The sequence below is a fragment of the Mus musculus genome, chromosome 6 (genome assembly GCF_000001635.26).
Source record: "Mus musculus strain C57BL/6J chromosome 6, GRCm38.p6 C57BL/6J".
NCBI lineage: Eukaryota > Metazoa > Chordata > Mammalia > Rodentia > Muridae > Mus > Mus musculus.
Genome location: NC_000072.6, coordinates 65,921,251 through 65,941,737, shown reverse-complemented (window position 1 = coordinate 65,941,737; position 20,487 = coordinate 65,921,251). Strand labels below are relative to the sequence as shown.

Here is a 20,487-nt window from a genome sequence, read left to right as displayed (position 1 = left end):
AAATCTCTTCTGATTAGTTTTAGTTTAAAGTCTATTTTGTCAGATACTGGGATAGCATCACTTCTTTGCTTCCTGGTTCCATTTAATTGGAGAAATTTTGTCAGTCTTTTCTCTCTAAGGCAGTGTCTATCTTTAAAGCGAGGATGTGTTTCTTGTGTACAACAAATAGAAGGATTTTGTTTCTTGATCTATTAAATAATCCTCTGTCTTTTGATTGGATAACTGAGGAGACTGATATTTAAAGTTATGATAGAAAGGTATTTGCTAATTTTGGTGATTGTGTTGTAGATTTTTGTTGTTGTTGTATTCTCAGAGGTAATTTGTGTTTTAATGATTATGACTTCAATTCATATTTCTTTCCACAATCTCTTGGCTCTGTTTTTTATTCTCTTTATCTCCCAACACTACTTCCTATATTTTCTTTAGATTCAGTTTAATAGATATACATTCTTTTAGGTTGTGAATCTTATAGAAAGTTTTTTTCTTCTTCACCTGTGCTTCTTGTATCTTGGAAGCTTTCTTCAAAGATTTTGTGGGAGATCTGGACTATGTAGTTTACATTCTTCTCCTTCTTCAATGCTTATAATTCAAGGACTTGGTCTGTTTTCATATTGAACTTTCCTGCATGTTTCTTTCCTGTGTTTTAAAGTTAATTATCATGATCTCCCCACCCACTTTTTAGTTTAGATCTTTTGTTTTTTCATCAAGGTCTGATATTCTCTCTTCTGCTTGTTACATTCTACTTGTAAGGCTTGCCTTTGAGGTTTCTAGTTGGGTTATTGTGTTTTTCCATTGTTCATTTCATCTTCAGTTCTCTTCAGTATTTCTGTCTCCCAAGTTGTAGATCGTCTTTGTCATTTCCATCAGCCTTAGGTTTCTAAGTTATCTATTCATCTATCTATCTATCTTTCTATCTATCTATCTACATATCTATCATCTATCTATTCATTTATTTATCTATTTACCTACCTATCTATGTATTTCTTATTGATTAATTGGCGACATTCAGATGTTTTTCTTCTTAAGTACCTTCTCCTTGATTTCATGGAGCTGTTTCTTTGTATATTCTTTAAACACCTTGAATGCTTTGATGAAGTTTATGATCTTTTAAGTTCTGTGTCCTTGAATTCACCTAGGTAATTCTCATTGGCAAACATTTCTATAGGACTGGTAACTTTGGAAAGGAGATACTGGCTTGATATTTCATATTGTTTGTATTTTTTGCAATGAGATTTGGGGATATGGAATCCTTGAGCATGTTGGGGCAGAAGAGAGGATGTGTTGTTAGATTGAGCCTAGAACTTAGAAATGGTTCAGCTGAAAGGAAGTCAGTTGGGAAGAGAAAATTGGGCTTGTGAGTATGTATCCTAGGATGTATGTCATCTTCTAAGCCTGAAGTGTGGAGGTAGATATATCTAGGTAGAAAGGTTGAATATATTATGGAAGGAGTCTGTGGGTTTGAGTATAGGCAGTGTGAGCCCTGTTGGAATCCTAGAAATCAGTTGATGAACAGGCAGGGGTGGCCAGACTAGACCAAGACAATGGATGTACGCTCAGTCTAGGTCTGATCAGGGAACATGATGGGAAGGGCCAGGAAGACTCAGTAGGCTCACTAGTGATGGATGTGCAGGATTTGGCTGGGTGGAGAGGTTGGATATGGTGTAGGAGGGCTACCCTTTCGAACCATACTTAAAACATAATCCAGGACCTCATGCATGCCAGACAAGGGCTCTATCACTGAGTTACAACCTTATCTTTCTACTACTCTCACCTTTAGCCAAGGTCTTGCTGGTATCCAGGTTGGGGTGGAACTCACTCTGTAATCTAGGCAGGTTTTGAATGCAGAACCCTTCTATTTCAGTACCCAAGCCGGTGGGATTAAAAGCCTTCCTCTGGGCCCAGCTACAAAATATCACTTTCTAAGGCAATAATAGCTAAGGTGTAATGCATGACTTTTAATACTTTAAGTTATGTTTGTGAGCAATGGGTTCTGTTTTCTCAGAGGTGCTGGTGTGCTGCTATATATCAGATCTCACCAGTCCTTAGTGATGTTCCTTTGTACATAACATGACCCAGAATGGAAAAAAGAAGTGTATCAAGTGCCTTGTCTGAATGCCAAGAGACCAATATGGCTTAGCTTTAGATGCATTTGCTAGGCCTAAATATACTTGGGTCCACAGACTGTAGTAGCTTGAGGTCTAAGAGCAATCACAACCATATTTAAATAAAATATTTTAAAGTATTCAATTAATTTTACTAAACAACTATCCTAGATAAAGTAAGGTAGAACAAAATGCTCACATCACGATATATATATTTATCGGAGGTTTATAATAAAAATGCTTTCATGATTCTGCTATATACATATGCTTCATTTACAAATATACAAATAAACCTCAGTATCAGTGGGAAGACTTTAGGGTTTCTGAGGCACACACACACACACACACACACACACACACACACACACACACACTTCAGGGTATTTCCATGCCTGTGTTGTTTTCATAAGCAATAAGTATATAGTTTTGTGATTGAAAGAAAATATTTCTAGTACCTGTCTCTCTTTGAAGATTTGGGAGAATAGCAGGGCATTAAATCTAATGCACTGTCAAAGAGTGATCCATTTTAGATAGATAGACACTGTCTCCCCTCCTCCCCACACTTACACAGGTTGTATGAAGTGAGTTTTATGAAGGCAGCATTTTAATTATTCTAGATAACCCCAAGAATGAATTACCAATGAACGTAGCTGTTGCTCAGGTATAAACAAAACAGGCTTCTATATAGCTAACAATAGATTCAAAGAAGGGAAAGAAAAGAAAGGGCAGTACAAGGTAGAATAGGGAAGGGAAATAAGCCAGTGGTTAGGAAATAAATTCAAGATACACAACTGTTGTGAATGGTAAAACCAAAGGATAGTAAGCATAAAAGAATATCAGAACTTCCCCCAAAGTCTTTTTAAAGTCACTTAGCCCCTGGCATGACTTCATAAGAACCTGAGTGTTTGGTCCCTACCCAAGAAAGTTTGAGCCCAAAGCTTTTACCTCAGCAAAGATGAGAAGAGCCCTACAAGCTGGAGCCCTATACTTAAGCTTCACTGTGCTGTGACTACTCAGGACTATGCTTAATTTGTCCACCAGCCTAAAGATTTCTCAATTTTATGCAGTAATAATTTAAAAGTTACAGTATATAAAGGCTAATATAGTTTACAGTGTTTATTTATTCTATGTATCTGTGTTCTATCTGCATGTACATCTGCATGCCAGAAGAGGACATGAGATCCCAATATAGATGGTTATGAGCCACCATGTGGCTACTGGGAATTGAACTCAGGATCTTCAGAAGAGAAAATAGTGCTCTTCACCATTGAGCCATCTCTCCAGCAACTGTCTTTTGGATAAGGATGAAGCACATTCATAATATTCTAAGATATTACTTTGGTTCCAATCTTTTGATAAGTGAGGTTGGAGTTCTGGTAGGTTCCTCTACCCCATCTGCTAAAACCTTACTTGTCAATCATCCTGCCCCAGGGTGAGTACAGCACCTCCTCTTTGACAGTTTACAGCAGCATGACAATTCCATGGTGTCGAGAACTATTTCCCTAGCAGCCCTGTGAATTGTGACCATGACTGGTCACACTAAACTGGTGCTCAGTCATCTTCTTTCCAGTTTCACACCTATACCATAATCAAGATAAAAAACTCATATAGAGAAAGGAGCATCCTGAGGACAAGCAGCCATTTTAAAACATCACACAGTACTGACTCTGAGAGCTGCTCTTACTTAAGTGATCCTGAGCACATTGATGACATGGGAAATGCTTTGGATCTAGACATATACTGTGGAAACAAACAATAGAGTGAAAAACAAGACTAGACATTTCTCAAAATACTGTCTCTAGTTTCAGAAAGAAAATAGCAGATAGCCATATCTAGATATTTTCTAAATTATGATTTCAGGACACACCCAACCTCTCTGCATCTATGTTAATATATTTTAAATCATTGAAAATTTTATATAACATATTTTGATCCTATTCTATTAATGTCTCCCAGGTCTATCTCTACCTCCCTACCCCTTTTGAACTTAATATTGTCTTTTTAACTCTTTTCTTTAATGGGTGTAGGTCCATGCACTGGAGTGCAACTGACCCACCAGAATCACCCTTAAAAAAGCTGATTATACTTCCTTCTGAAGCCATCAACTATCAGTAGCTCTTCAGTGGAAGCTGATGATCTCTTTCATCTCTATGCTAGAATGTGCCTAGCTCTAGCCTGTGCAACAACCACAGCTGCAGGCAGTTCATGAGTGCCATGGTCCCATCTTGTCCAGAAGGCCCTGTTTCAGTCTAGTCCTCCCCAACGCCTGGCTCTTTAAAAGTCATCTTAGGTAAGTCTCAAGCATGGCATCTTCAAAGGCTTTAAATGTCTATCGAGAATCTTTGTGGTTTTGTGACTCTGAGATTCCCAAGTCCTTGGGTAACTTTTCTCCCTAACTCCTCACCACCAAATGACTTTCTTTTCATTAACTCCCCTCTCTTCAAAAATTGATGCTGACCACACAGGTCCATGAACTGTGCTTCTTCGGATTTTTCTGTTTTGGAACTCTCAGTTATTTTGACACTGTTATTATATTATATCATCATGCCTTGCTCATTGTATCTGGCTATAGATTTTGCTGGAACAAATTTAAAGCATAGCAATAAGCAGGCTTTTTTTTTTTTTGGTATTCTAGATTTCTAACTGCATGAGATGATTGAGGATAATTCAAAAGTGTGATGAGAATCACATCAGTAAGACAAGGCTCTGAGAACTGTTGTACCTGTATGGACAACTCCTGCATGCCGGGGCCATCTCCATGTAACTGATGTGATGGCGGGAAATAACTTTCTATTTCTAGCTTGGAGTGTTTACTACTGCTAATTTCTCAGAATGGACATTAAAACTCACCAAGATCAGTCTGATAAAAATAAAATATAGCCGTTATACTTGTTTCTACTATATAAAGCAGTTCTACAACATGGATACAAGCATCAGAACGATGCATAAAAATAGTGTGTTCTCAGAAATCTATAAAGTGAGCACTATTTTAAAAGAAACTTTAGTTCTCAAATATCTCTTTATTTTAAGGTAATTGTTAAATACGATGAAATCCTTGTCTATTTATCAAATATTTTCATGCTTGAGACTTTAAAAACACATGGTCTTACTAGTAGTATCTGTAAAGAAGTACTCAGGTGTCTTGATTTCTTCCTGAATTAGTGAGAACTAGCTGCAATATTCACACACATGAATAACAACATAAAGGCCTAATGGGTACATATTAATAAACTTCATAAAAGAAAGTCAAGAGCCGTACTCTGTATTTAATTTTTAATCAGCCAGAATACTCTGTAATCTACAAAGTATTATTGTTTTCTATTTTGAATTTATTTTTGGTAAAAGGATTTTTTTTGCATCTATAGATTACAAAGATAGGCACATAAACACTGTCAGATCAATGAATCCTTTGTGGCTATTTCTGTTAAGCCGATCAGGTGAGAAGAATCTGGGATTCATAGTAGAAGCTCTTTCACATGGTGTGGTTCCTTGCCGCTCCTCTTAGCTGTCAGCTACCCCATGGATGTTGTCCATGTGCACTTTGAGGTAGTCATTTCTTGTAAACTTCTTATGGCAGAAATGGCACTCTGCCATCGGACGGTTAGGATTGTGTGTCATCTTGTGTCGAATAAGCATTTTCTTCAGGCTAAAAGCCAAGTCACATACCTAGAAAAGAACCAGAAACACCACATTTGGTGACAAACCACTCTGTCATATACACAATATACGTTATGAAAATTCCTTCTATCAAGTATGTGCTAGTGGGTCTAAGAACAAATACTGCTCTCAGAATAAATGGAATTTCACACCCAGACAAAGAAGTTAGTTGTAGTCTCAAGCATCTCTTGCATTTAATTGCACGGCTTGCACCACCCTCAAGCACTCTTTCCTCTCTCCAGCTCCAGACTTGAGAAACAATTTCCTAGGAACATACACCTTCCTGAGCATAATAAAATATATTTATAGTTCATAACAACTCCTTAAGTGCTGTGATTTACAGCCTAGATGACATCTCTCCACAGGGCATAAATACACAAGACATATTTTACTGTAATGTTTTCAATTTAGCCCCACTTGAGATGTGACTGGCTATCAAGGCGTTAAGAGTTTAAAGCACTTGTGGTTTGATTGGTTAATGATATTTAAGCATTATAGCCACTTGTGGTGTGACTGGTTAACAATGCTATAAGCATTACAACTCAAATTTATTATCCAGGATTCCATTTCCTTCTTTCTTGTTGTATAATGTTGTTTAACTAAGGCATATAAGCAGTTTATTTCACAGCCTGGCAGCCTGGCTTAACATCGCCATCAAACAACCTGGTAATAAAAAAGTATACAGTAGCAACATGTAAGTGAGGCACAATAACTTAAGTCATAGAGAGAAACTAAGTGAAATTTGTTTGAAAATAATATCTACTCCAATAATGAAGAAATAATTTAGAGACAAATAGAACCATAATAAATACTGATGAAGGAAACACTAAAGAAAGGTGGCGCTCTGAATGAGGGTTGTGAAGCGAGTGTGGCAAATGAGAGCTGTGTGCTCTGTCCTTTATGAAGGACAGAGAGTTTACTGTAACAGCAACAAACACAGAAAGGAATCAGGCCTGAATGTGGCTGGGAGCAGGCAGAGACTAAGGAGGGAGCTGTCACAATGGAGGACTGAGGCTCAGCTATTGGAGGGTTGGCTATGCCTGCCAGGTGCTGGTCGCTGCCCAGTGTCCTCAAACAGCCTTAACTTTCCCTTCGCAGTGTGCATCCTCAGCTTAAGGACTGATCTGGGTGGTTTTTCTGAAGGTATCTCTGTATTATCATATGGAACTTGAATGCTCAGGGCATTAATCCATAAATATATATGAATTTACAAAAAGGAAATGATGATCGATGACAGAAGAAAGAGGGGAAGAAAGATACACATACCTATCTACATATTTATATCTATCTATCATGTATCTGTCTATATCTATATATACATATGTGTATGTATAAGGGGGCTCTTATGAGCGATATAAATACCTCAAAAACTATGAATAATTTCAAGGAACTTAAAGTGTGTTTTTATAGAACGTATCTTCATGTAAAAGAAGTACCAAATTGTTTTATATGTGTTCACATTTACATGTCCTATTCCTCTGAACCCTGTGCCAAAGTCGACACTGCTCACAGCACTTGTAGTGTCTTCTTGCAGATATTACAGTGAGTCAATTCCTTTCAGTGGTGGAAACCTTGCGATCCGATCCTTGGCTAGCCAATGTCACCCTGCACTCCACTCCTTCTCTTTGACCATGTTTCACCCCTTCTCCCCAGGATTCCTTACCCCCTATCAGCTCCAACCATGCTGTTTGCTCTTCTAAAATGCTCTTACCGCCATAGCTGACTTCTCATCTTCCAAGCTTAAACATAAATAAACAGAGGCACACAAACACAGGTAATTCTTTCCTAATTAGTCCTTTAGATCTGCCTGGTATTTGTATCTTCCCTTTTCAATCTTTATCATAAATGGTAATTAGGTATTTATCAGTGTTTATTTATCTAACATTATATGCCTTACATGATCTCTATAATGACTGAGGAGGTGTGACCTTGTTCCCTTGTCACTTTTGTGCCAAGCATGGCTTTCATTATTGTCCAGATGCCCTCTTAGTGATGCCTGTACATTGCTTGATTCAGTTCCCATTCCTGTACTTCTGAATAGATAGTCTCATTTCCAGGGAGATGTGCAGGTTAACCCGATTCCCAAGCAATAGAAAGTGATTTCTAGAATAAAGGCCAGGCTATCTGCACTCAGCCTATACCTCTTCCCCAGGGCAGATCCTGGTTTCAGCTGGAGGTTCTCACTTTAAATTGAGATATGTGAACTGGCTGTTCTTCCTCCTCTTTGTCTGGCTCATACCATTTAAGGAATAAAAGTGGCTTTGATAATAAAAATACAGTTTCCAGATATTTTGGTGCATTGTTGTGAAGGGAGGCATACTAACTACAAGTCCATGTCCTTAGTCTCCATGGGAAAATCACAGAAATGACAACCAGAGAGGATGTAAAGGAAGCTGAGCAAGATGCTGAAGTTATTGGTAATGGCTAAGAGAACGAAGGATGTCGAGAGAATCCACACAGCAGAGAAGACAGGAACAATCCAACAGGCACTGTTCAGTGTGAGCCTGAGCAGAGCATTACTTGTCCTTGGAGAGCACACTTGAAATGTACTACTGAGATGCAAAAAGATTTGCATTCATTAGCTTAAGTATAGCCATTAAAGAACTCTGAGGATGGTCACGGTAAATCAGCTGCATGCCTAGCCATTTAGAGTCACACTGAAAACAAGGGAGAGTTAAAACTGCACAGCAGGGGCACCTCCTTTTCTTCTCCTCCACCAGGGATTCCTAACCCTGTCCTGGCTTAGTTCCAATTCAAAGACCGAGTGGTAAAGCTTTGTTACTCTAAGAGAAAAGTGGACTGATTTTGTTTTAGAATAAAATGAAAAAAGATGTTGAAATGAAAGTACTTCCATAGTTGGGAGTGGGAATTCTATATAAACTTCAGTTAATATTTAATGAGTGCAATCACCACTAGACTTAGTAATAAAATGGCAAAGCATATACTATCTATTTCTAGAGTCAGTAGTCTAAGACTCGTAGGGACATTAACTCTGTACCAAGAGAGGCACAGATGTGAGCTTACTCAATGCCTGGAAGAGACTGGGGCAAGCACTAAGAAGAGGGCTCACAAGATGGAGATGTGGAAGGAAGCCCATGGCAGTGATGGAGGAGAATTATCTCCTGGGAGAGGACAAGACTGCAGGGAGAGAAGAAAACCAGAGAGCTGAGGATGTGCAAACACTGTTTATTTGAAGTAAGTATGGCTTAGAGGTCAGTATAAGAAAGACTTGAAAAGAAGTTGCCAGTTGGAGATGAACTCTGAGGATCTGACTAATCCTAAAACAGAGTGGTAATATGTCATGGATGGGTGGGAAGTTGTAGAAGCATTCTAGCAGAGAATAAGAGAAATGCCATTTAGTTGGCACCCAGAAGTTCAAACACTACTGTTAGGGAGGCCTATTCCATGCTCCTTTCTCAGCTAGATTTAGACATGGCTTACAAACTGTAGTTCACTCATTTAAGTGTTCATTTTTAAAAATACTTACAACATCCTTTTTATATATGAGGTTTAGTTCTATGCTTGCAAACATACAAACCAATAATTAAAAAAAACAAAAAAAACCAACCAACAAACAAAAAAACAAAAATGAAAAAAAAATCTCTCTCCTACTTTCATAGACCCGTTCTACATAAAAAAGAATATAAAGGCAGTCAAGAGGGCACAGTGGATAGGCTAGCAAACCCAACAACCAGAGTTTGATCACCAGGACACAGGTATTAGAAAGAGAGAACCAAGTCACTTCAAATGTGCACACTCTAGTAATAAACAAAGAGAAGAACAATGCAATGTAATAAAACAAATAACTAAAGAAATACGTACTATTTTGGATAGGTAGAAGGAACATGGAAGAGACTATGAGGTGAGGGCTGGCACATGATAAAAATACAAGAGGAAGTAATTGTAGCAGGACCAGAAGAGAGTGCAGGAGCAGGCCAGGAAGATGCTCCAAGGGCCAAGCATGTTGGAGCACAAGATGCCAGCACTTTGTGGCAGAGGCAAGGGAGTGGCTACAAAACACTGGAACAACCTGGGCTACAGAGTATAATTTTTGTCTCAAAACAACAAGGAAAGAATTAAACAACAGACAAATAAGAAAACAACAAAACAATATGATACCCAAAGAGAAAGGTGTTCAAGCAGAGAAAGCAGCAGCTATGAGGGCACACTGGTGAGCACAGTGAGAGAGATGGGGTTGAGCACACCAGAAAGGCCAGGGTTGGAGGGGCCATGAGCACAGAGAGTGGGGAGGAGGGCAAGGGTGCAGATCCTGGAGATTCTGTGTTAAATGACATCATGGTCACTGAAGGATTTTCATACAGAGTCAAGTGCAACTCCCAGGCAGATGACTCGGGGTGGCAAGTCTTTGCAGATTGTTAGCAGCAAAGCTGCCAACAGAGAGAGAGAGGCTCCTTCTGCATCCCAGAGACTAACAGGGTGGTTGCATGATGTACAGTGAGTCTGTAGAGTCACGAGGAAAGCTGAATGGATCTGCTGCCTCATCAGATGATGGCTACGAGAGAAAGATGGAAGCGGCAACAGGGGTATAGAGACAAATGTACAAGAGAATTGACAGATGAGGGGTCATACGAAGACAGAGGCCTGTAGTCCAGGAGGTAAATGAATTTTATTTTACAATTTGCCACTTGCTTAAAAAAATAAGCACAACAACAGCTCAACTGTTCTATGAAACATCAAGGCATTGAATCAAATCAAATAATAATAATAATAAAGTCTAGGACTAAAGGATGAAATCTACCAAATATTCAGAGTTAGAGCAATGTCTCTTTCCTAAAGTGAGAAGGGCACTTTTAAAATGGATTACCTGGCGTCAGCACAGCCTTGTTACTAAAGCCAGGTGAAGACATTTAAAACAAAGAAAAATAGAGATTAACTCTTATGGATTGAAATGCATGCATCCACAAACACTCACACATGTGCGCACATGTGCCACACACAAATGAAACAATCACAGTTAACAAAACTGTATTGAATGAATTCTGAGCCATGACCAAGTAGGGATCATTTAAAGATTGCAATGGAGGATGATCAAATAAGAAAACCCACAGGGCCACTTCACATTACTAGAGCAAAGTAAAAGACAAACATGGTCATATGGAGGTTGAAAAAGAACTTGATAAAATTCAGAAGTATTTGGTTTGAAAACAAATGGCCGTTCAGAAAACTTCATCAACATAACCAAAGGTGATTACTAAAAACTCACAAGGATGTGCAAGGGTGGGGAAAACCCAGAGTCCTTACACAGTGCTGGCAGGACTACAACATGGTTCTGCTCCAGTGGCTAGCTGGATATACAACCCATTCTCAGTGGAGGCCCCACACCCAGCCAGCAGTAAAAGGCTAACACAAAAGGAACTCAGTGATATTTTGAGAGACTTTATCTCCTAATAATTTGTTACTTGTGTTTTGCTTATATATTATCTTTTCAATTTTGTGGGGTTTTGTGTTTGCATGTGCGTGTTTGTGTGTGTGTGTGTGGTATTTATATTTTTGTTTTTTATTGGCTTCTTTGTTTTCTAAAGAGAGAGAAAGAAGGCATGGAATTACACGAGTAGGAAGGCGGTAAGGACCTGAGACATGACAGAGGGGAAGCCTTGATTTCAGTAATCTGTAGGAAAAAATATTTTCAATAAAAAAGAATAAACACAGAATTACTATAGAACTCAGATGTTCCATCCCCAAAGAAATGAAAACAGGTACCCCAACAATTTTACGTACACCCATGCCTGCCACAGCCAATTAGTACAAACAGCAAAAGCAGAAACATCAAATGACTATCAATGGACAGATTGATATTAACACAACAGGGTATCCTCAGCATGGAAAGGAATAGCGTGCAGATGCTTGCCTCACTGAGACAGAAGTCAGTCTCAAATGTCAGCTACTGTATAAATTCATTTATAGGAAATACACAGGAAAAAGAAATCCATAAAAATGAAACAGAGTAATGGTTTTCAGGGCATAGAAGCAGCTTAATGAAGTGGGCTTTTCTTTTCTTTTCTTTTCTTTTCTTTTCTTTTCTTTTCTTTTCTTTTCTTTTCTTTCCTTTCCTTTCCTTTCCTTTCCTTTCCTTTCCTTTCCTTTCCTTTCCTTTCCTTTCCTTTCCTTCCTTTCTTTCTTTCTTTCTTTTTTTTTTGGTTAAAGAAAAATGCTTTGAAGCCACATAAATGTGATTACACAACAAGGATAATGTACTAAATTCCACCGAACTCCAAAAATTTATAATTGGCTAATAATTTTATGTTAAGTAAACACGTCACAGCACGTAATGCTTCAGCAGTCCTTGCTGCAAAGCGTTATGATTTGAGCTCCATCCCAAGGACTGTCTCAATTAGAATTCTCTGAAGAAACAGAGCTGATAGGATTAACAAACATATAACATATATGTTATATATATCTACATGTATGTATGTATGTTATATAACTATGTTTATGCAAATGTTATATACATCTAAATTTATGCACGCGCGCGCGCGCGCGCACACACACACACATACACACACACACACACACACACACGATTTATTATAGTGGCTTAGTCCAAGAGTGGCCCTCCCCTATGGAAAGGTCAAGGCTTGCCTCTCTGAGCAGACCCAATTTGATGTGAGAGTTAAAGGAAGTCCCAGAAGGCTGCCAGTTTCCTAGTTTTCAGTCTAGATTGGAATCCTGAAGAAGTAGGTTCTAATACAGTTCACCCAGGGAAATGCTCAACAGAACTGTTCTGGGGGTGTCAGAGGTAGGTTGACTATGATGGAAGCAAAGTGCCACATGCAACTGGCAGAGTACTTCAGGCCTGAAAAGGTTATTTGTGTAGTTGTACATTCAAGTCACTTGAATTGCTTCTGTCCCTATAAAAAGAATCAAGACAAATGAAGTTACTAAGCTGCTCCATCTCAGGACCACGTTCTATATGCATGCACTTCTTTCGCTACAGGTGAGATTGCTTACAGTGTGCCAGGGGTGAAGGTATCTAGGAGTAAGAACATACTGCTGCTTTAGCCTGCTTGACACTTCATAGGGCAGGGAAAGAGTCCTGCCTGCAGTTGTGAATTTTCCTTCACAGGGACGCCTTGCACCACTGTTCTCCTCTGGAACATGCTGATGGGATTATGCTCTTCAGTAAACTCAGCATTTACAATGACTTTGTTGTGCTGAGCTATTTCATACATCACAATTTTAATTAAATTCCACTGATACTCTGATACACATATATATTTTATTTTTATTTATTTATTTAGTGTGTGTGTGTGTGTGTGTGTGTGTGTGTCTGTGTGTGTGTGAAGGACATGCACCCTGGTGTCTTCTTTAACATTTGGGTTGATCCACTGATATAACCAATAACCACTGGTGATGAAACCATTTCCCCCAATCAATGCTCTTATTAAGTTTACCAAGCACAGTAGTACTTTTTCCCTTCAAAAATAGTGTAAACAGCAATGTCAACTTATTTTGTTTCAATTCAAATATCCTAGATAGAAGATGTCCTAAGTAGCATTTTGTTTAAACTAATTTATATGCATATTCTGAAAACTCAGTTTGTATTTAACATCTATGATTAGTTAAATATAGTTTTTACATTGTAATTTTAAAAAGAATTTCAGGCACACATGCATTATATTTTGGTCATAATCATTTTACTGATTCAACTGTCACTAACTTGTCAAAGACTTGGGTCTAACTGAATTGTCTCAAACTCTGCCAAATTTACACCCTGGAAGAACAGCTTCATGGAATCAGATACTGGAAGATATCCTGAAGAAAATCACATTTTTTTTTTTTTTTGCTGCTAGAAAACCATGATGAGTAGAATATGAATGCAAAGAGTATGCAACCCAGAGTTAGGAGCAGGCTACACAAATCAAACGCATACACAGACAAAGACATCCCTACTGGTTACCACGGAATACCAGGGAAGAAAAGGAGATTCCCAACTCACGTCACACTGAAAAGGCTTTTCTCCTGTGTGTGTCCTCTTGTGTTCATCGAGGCCCCGCTTCTGGCTGAAGGCCTTGCTGCACTCTGAGCACTGGTAGGGCTTCTCCTGCAGGTAAAGGGAAGAGAGCACCAAGAAGGTCAGAGACCTAGTAGCTGTGTGCTGAGCCTCCATGGAAAGGTGACTGCGGATTGGCTGTGTGCTGAGCCTCCATGGAAAGATGGCTGATTGGCTGAGTGCTGAACCTCCACAGAAAAGTGAGTGGCTGCTGAGGGGGAAGATGCCCTCCTCTAGGTGTGCAGCGCGCTGCAGCAAATGCGCAGGGTGAGATGAGCTGTTTCAAAACCTCACAAGAAATACCAATGAGCACATGGAATCAGATACTGGAAGATATCCTGAAGAAAATCACAATTTGTTTGCTGCTAGAAAACCATGATGAGTAGAATATGAATGCAAAGAGTATGCAACCCAGAGTTAGGAGCAGCCCAAGGCATCAAGAGACACACATATCAAATCTGGACACTCTAATCTACTAGTTGAAAGTGCCTGACAAGGACGACCCAGGGCCTGGCCTCTGCTAATTCTTCCGGTGCTGTGATCCAGCTTTAATTATTTCTTTGAGCCTAGAAGCACCATCGAATTTTACTATGGCATTTTGGGTATTATCACCTAAGAGAGCTGAGGGCCCCCTCACCTAAATGGTGCAATTATTATAATCTCCAGATTGAATATTTCAGAACCTAACTTTCTATGTAGATTTGAAGATAAATTTAAAAAGCTAGAATTCACCTTGGGTTGATATGTTTTTAATCTTGATTACCAAACATTTTCCTTCCTAGTATAGAGTTCTTTTTACTAAATATATATAAAAAATATTTCTAAGTGAGACTTCTCTTGTTTTTCTCCTATAGACTCCTAAGTATGCCTCTGACAAGGGAGCAAAGTGCCCAGATTTCCTAGTCACCGGATGCTCCCCTTGGAAAGGATTGGATCTACAGAAGAGTAGGAAGAGCAGGAGAGTGCATACTGGAGACTCCTGATTCAGCAAGTGGCTACAGCGAACCAGACCCAGTACCCCTCATTCTACTTGCTAACATCTCATTACTACTAACCTGCCTCATTGCAAAACATCTGCCCTCACTAGTCAAGCACAGATAGACAAGTGGCCAGGCTCATACTGCGAGGTACCACAGGAGATGGCAGGATAGGCATGTTCCAACCTGCTCTTTGAGAACTGTGAAGCCTTCATTGTCCCTGGAATCCCCTTCCTGTGCAGCAAGAATCCATGCATAGGGACCAAGGCTACAAGGCAATTTAATTTCCCTCTCTGATTCACTTCCCCTTAGGTTCACTGAGGACCATGGTGTCTAAGACAGTACAGACTGTCAACAAGGAACCCTATTATAGTGAAAACGTAGGAAATTATAAGATACTTAAGCTGGGAGAAGATTAGCTCACTTTTTTGGAGGGAGGGGTATTCCCTGAAATGAACTGTAGGGCTCTGCTATCTTCTTCCTTTTTGCTACCCTAGCCACTATGAGGTGACTTCACCAGGTGCTCCAGGTGACAGGATCAGAACATGCAGGGTCAAGTGACTAAAAGCTCTAATAGTGTGAGCCGAAATGAACCTTGAAATGAGCCTTCCTTGAGGCTGATTATCTCAGACATTTGTTACAGTAACAGGAATACTGTTGTGCTTGTGAATGCCTTGCCACTCTTAGATAAGATCTCACCCTCAGCATTCATCTCATAATAATCTCCCTGGCGTTCTTCTGTGGGCCACTGCAAGTATCTTGACTAAGAACACAATCTGCGAGTTGATTCTAATGTCCTCATAGAGGAATATGTAGAATGAATCACACACTCTGACTCATTAGCTGAATTTAACTAGACATTAATTAACATTAAATGGTTAGGTTCTTGATTTATGCTGTTTCAGAATGATTACCCAGTCTAATTGAGAAATAGCTTGTCCTTTGTGACCTGGGAATCAATACTAACTGGAGGCAATCTATTTTATCAATTAAACTCTGCAATCTGTGAGTGGCAGAATTAATTAGCCATCTAATTAGTTTACTCTAATCAGAGCACCATTTGGCAGAGCTCATTCAGAAGGTGGCTTTATGGAGCTTTGTGCCTAGTACCTTGCTTATAGACAACACAACGCCAGTTCTGAGTCCTTGGTGCTCTTCTATACAGAGGAGCAGCAACTTAACATGTAAAGTTCTTTAAACAACCCTCAATGACACTTAGGAAGGCTGTGGCATAACAGCTGTGTGTTGATAATCCTTGTTGCAAATTCCTTTGAGAAAAAAGTTTATAGAGTGCTCTCTCTCTCTCTCTCTCTCTCTCTCTCTCTCTCTCTCTCTGTCTCTCTCTCTCTCGATCCTCTCTCTCTTTCTCTCTCTCTCTCACACACAAGCACACACTCACACAAACAAACACAAAGTTATGTTAGGACATAAAAGTTGTCTTTTGCTTCAAATTAATTTCATTTAATTTTCTTTTCTAGATTACAGTATTTTATATGTATTAACACTTTCCCTGTATAGAGTATAGAAAAGTGATGAATTTTCCAGATAATCATGTCTTACTACTATTGGGGGTAGTCTCTGATTGCTTGCGTGTAGGCGCACATGTGTGGAGGTCTTTGATTGTTCTCTATTTACTCAGGAAGGATCCACCCTTGGTCAGGAGTTCACAGATTCAGGCTAGTCATCTTGCCCAGTGCTAAGATTATAAACTGGCTCCTAGGACTGTCTGATCTTCTCTGTGGCTGCTGAGGATCCAAACTTTGATCCTTACATGTGCACATCAAATGCTTTATATACTGAGTCATCTCCCAGTCCACATTCTTATCTCTAAATGTAAAATATCATCTTAAATCCTGGCTGGGTATAGTGGTGCACAGCTGTAATTCCAGCACACGAGAGGCAGAAGCAGGAGGACCAGTGTGAAGGTCATTCTCAGCTACAATTGAAGTTGAAGGCCAGCTTGGACTGCTTGAGATTGTGTGAAGACAAAATAAAGTGAATAAAAATTAAATTAACAAATAGTCAAATAAACAAAACAATTTTTAAAGTGGCACAAAAACTTCATGCCAACTATATAGGCTAGTGGGATGGCTCAGTGGGTAAAGGGACTTGCCATTAAGCTGGCAACCTCCAGAACACATTCCCACAATACCTCCACCTCTGCTCACACACATGTGCAAGCATTCACACATACACACAAATGTCACCTGAAAATTCCTGTACCATGAACTCAATGCAGATTTCTTAAACAGGAAACTGCTATATACACAGAAAATTTGAAAAACTTCCCCATTTTTTTTCAACGGACTGGCCATTTATTAACCAAAGACACACCGAGGGTTCATGACATGATTCTGTTTCTAAAAGTCAAAATTTCCTTATAAAAATTAAAAGACTTAAAATACTGCTTTTATGTTATTATAAAACTTGAAACAACACAACCATCCTTTTTCCAAGATCATGCCTTTTTTTTATTGAGGAGAACCATTTTGGATATCAGGAGGATAGTCACTGTAAAACATCTTGACATGCTAGCTGCTTAGAGATGGTTTCACACTGTAGTTAGCCTGGTAAGCTGTTCATTTCCAACACCTGAGCCTGTATTTCCAGGGTGAAATACGGAGCCTACAGTGTGCACACCACATGTAACCAGGTTGACTTTTCCACCTGGACCACAGTCAAGACCTGTCTGCCGATTCTTCTGCAGGGTTATTTGAGGTGTCTGCAGCAAGACTAGTGCCTGGGTCTCCCATGGCACCTCAACTTTTTCATGACCTGTAGTATCCTTGACCACTGACCACAGGCCAGCTCTGACCAATGCTCTTAGCATGGCAGACTCCAACTCCAGTTTCTAAAGAGAGACATGTGGATCAAAGTTTGGGTCCTCAGATAACTAGTGTGTTCTGCAAAATATCAAGTCTGTGAAGAATCCGAGCTACAATTTAGAGAAGGGTTTGTGAGTGTGGCCCTTCTAGTTTCTATTACACACAGCTAATGGGGCAGATCTATAGCCCATAGGACAGCTGGCCATATATCTAACAGCTCCTCTTAATGGCCCCATTTGTGAGAGCGCATGTATCACCAGCTGCACACAATGAATGTGTTCTGAGCCTCCCCCTAACAAGCAGCCCTGCCGAGCAAGCTCTCACAGATGTTTACAGCTTCTCTGGGTTTTTCTTCACCGTCTTATTTTTATAGCCAGTGTGGTCTTTCAACATATGACAAAACACACCCTTGGACTAGTAAACAAAGCACCTAAAAATTACAACTCATAGGGAAGCCTTTGAAAGCTAGGAGAATATCTAAAGCAGGTTTCTACACAGCATGTCTGTAATTGCTTCTGCATTGTAGCTAATGGAAAACACACTTCTTATAAACCAAGAGAATGAACTGCACAATCTACATGTAGGAAACTAAAACTAAGCACAGTGAATGGAATCAAACTTTTATATAAAAGTATTGTAAGGAGATACCTGGTCACTTCCTGACTCATTGTATCTTGAGGTCCATGAAGTCATTTGTAAAATGAGTAGGTAACCAGGAAGTCCATTTGTATGCACTGAGGGTGTACAGGAGCTTATCAGGCATAAAACAGGCAAGGGCCATCCAAACTAGTTCAAAATGAGCTTTGCTAGAGCTACATGCATGACTCCAGTCAGTCATTGGAGCAACAAGACAACCAGGAGCAGAGTAAACACTGCCCTCAGTCTGTACCGATGGAAGACCAAAGCACTTCACCCAGCCTGATGACCCACTTGCCTGGGAATCTATTTCATAACTACAGATGCCTGGAGCCCACTCCTAGAAAGCCCCATTCACTGAATTAGACATAGCCATGCACTGGTGCTTTCAAAGTTCCCAAGGTGATATCAAGTGCAGCCACAGGGAGAACCAACAATGTGGTCCATGTTTCTCTAAGACAAGCATCCTGAGCTGTTAACTGCAGCAGCAGCAGTGATGGCCAGGCCTGTTTGCTCCTCCTGCTCTGATACTTCCCTCCCACTGCACTGCTGCCATCTTTTTGGGCTGCCTGCTTTGTGCTAGCTGGCACAGAGGTAGAAACACTTACATATCTCCTTTCCATTAATCTGTTACGCGATGCTAGTAATTTTCTGTGTTACCCTTACTTTACAGATGAAGAAATGGTTTAAAAATATGCCAAAGGTCACACTGCCAGGTAGAAAGAACAGAATTCACAACAAGCTGTAGTCCAAGACCCCAAAGCACTGCATGACCATGACAGGGGGCTGCCTACAAAGCACTTCCCCTTCCTTCTGTCCTTGGCAGGGAAGCCCAATTCTGTTGAATGTTCACTTCAAAATTTCCTTCACTACTCTGAAAGAGAAGGATGGTCCCCAGCTCAGTTATGACAGCTGGTTCAGGCTAAGCCTAAGCCCATGCCTGTTTAAAAGCTGGAATCAACAGAAGATCTCCAAAATCACTGATGCCTGTAGCCCATCCCCAGAGATAGGAGGCTTCATACTGGGGTTGTATGTCTGGCTTTGGCACTTTTCAAGGACTCTTAATGACTCTACCTAGTAGACATGTTTGGGAATGTCTGAACAATGTCAAGATGGCATTGACTCTGCTGTTGCAGGTAAGGCTTTCCTTGGGTGCATGAGAAGTGACCGTGGTTCTGAGTTCGAGGAGATAGTACACAACAAATCACACACACTCCCATAAGTGAGGAGCATTGCTGAAATGTACAAATGACAGAAAATAGAATTCAACACAGTCACCAAATCTCATATTTAAGAGCCATATCCAACTTGTACCCAGAGAAATGAATTAATTCATTCTGCTTGCTTCCAAAATTAACAAGCACAGGTCTGACATGTGATGATGGCAAGTGGAATCCATTTCTCCATAAAACCATACAGTTTATTCAGAGGTCTGTAGGAGAAGGAGACTATGTAAATGCAAATCCTTACAAGAGGAATACCTAATTCTAAAGAAATAACATACTTCTCCGATTACTCCACTCTGAAAATAATATGAGCATAGCACAAAGCTGCTATTGCACATGTGACTAAATTCCTCCATGACCAGCAGGGTATTCAAAGCAGCCAAGTTCATGTCAACAGGTAAAACGAAGCCATCAGCAGTGGGCAAAAGTCAGAGGAAGTCATACTGATATAAACTATATCTAGAGTTAACACTCTGCACAGATGGCAGGGAGCTAGTAGCAGAAATGCATTTCTTTCAAGTTCAGAAAGTTCTGCGGAGGAAAAACCCCAACTAGCATGTCTGTTTGCACAGGTGAGGGTTCAGAGCTAACCTGGTAGAGATCTTACTAGATCTGAATTAACTCAAGGTCAAAAAATCCTTTTAAAAAATCATAAATGTCTTAAAAAAGAATAAGTAAGATTACTGTAATAAGTGAAGGTATTTTCATATATCATCTGAAAATAACATTTTTAAAGTCTGAAGGCAACATTACAACAATTTAAATTCAGAGAATTAATGAGTTCACTTTTTACTGTGTTTACCCAACATTTTTTTTTTTAACTGTAAGTAAATTTGAGCTCACTGTTGTTTCACAAATGCGGATTTGTGGAAACTTTCCATCATATCTAGGGATATTACACAAAATTCACCAAAAGGGTGGGTATTTCACTTCTCATCACATTTCTAATTTCAGTTCTGGGAAATTAAGGAGTAATACTTTCTTCTAGCCTGCTTCAGGCTGTCTTAGTCTCCTTATGAAGGCACTCATTAATTCACTTCAAGAACTACCACA

The 20,487-nt window shown here is 39.6% G+C and overlaps 1 protein-coding gene across 5 annotated transcripts in view; it reads right to left on the bottom strand.

Moving 5' to 3' along the window:
• Positions 1–4,115: 4,115 nt before the first annotated feature.
• Positions 4,116–20,487, bottom strand: part of Prdm5 (PR domain containing 5) — a 159,967-nt gene continuing 143,595 nt past the window's right edge. For 3 of the 5 annotated variants that reach the window (XM_006506604.4, XM_011241464.3, XM_006506602.4), the window contains 2 exons: positions 13,717–13,821; positions 4,116–5,768 (listed from right to left, as the gene is read on the bottom strand). In XM_006506604.4, the coding sequence (XP_006506667.1) occupies positions 5,604–5,768; positions 13,717–13,821 (270 nt within the window). In that variant the 3' untranslated portion in view covers positions 4,116–5,603. The remainder of the gene's footprint in view (positions 5,769–13,716; positions 13,822–20,487) is intronic. The other 2 variants (NM_029549.1, NM_027547.2) reach the window with 2 other exon arrangements.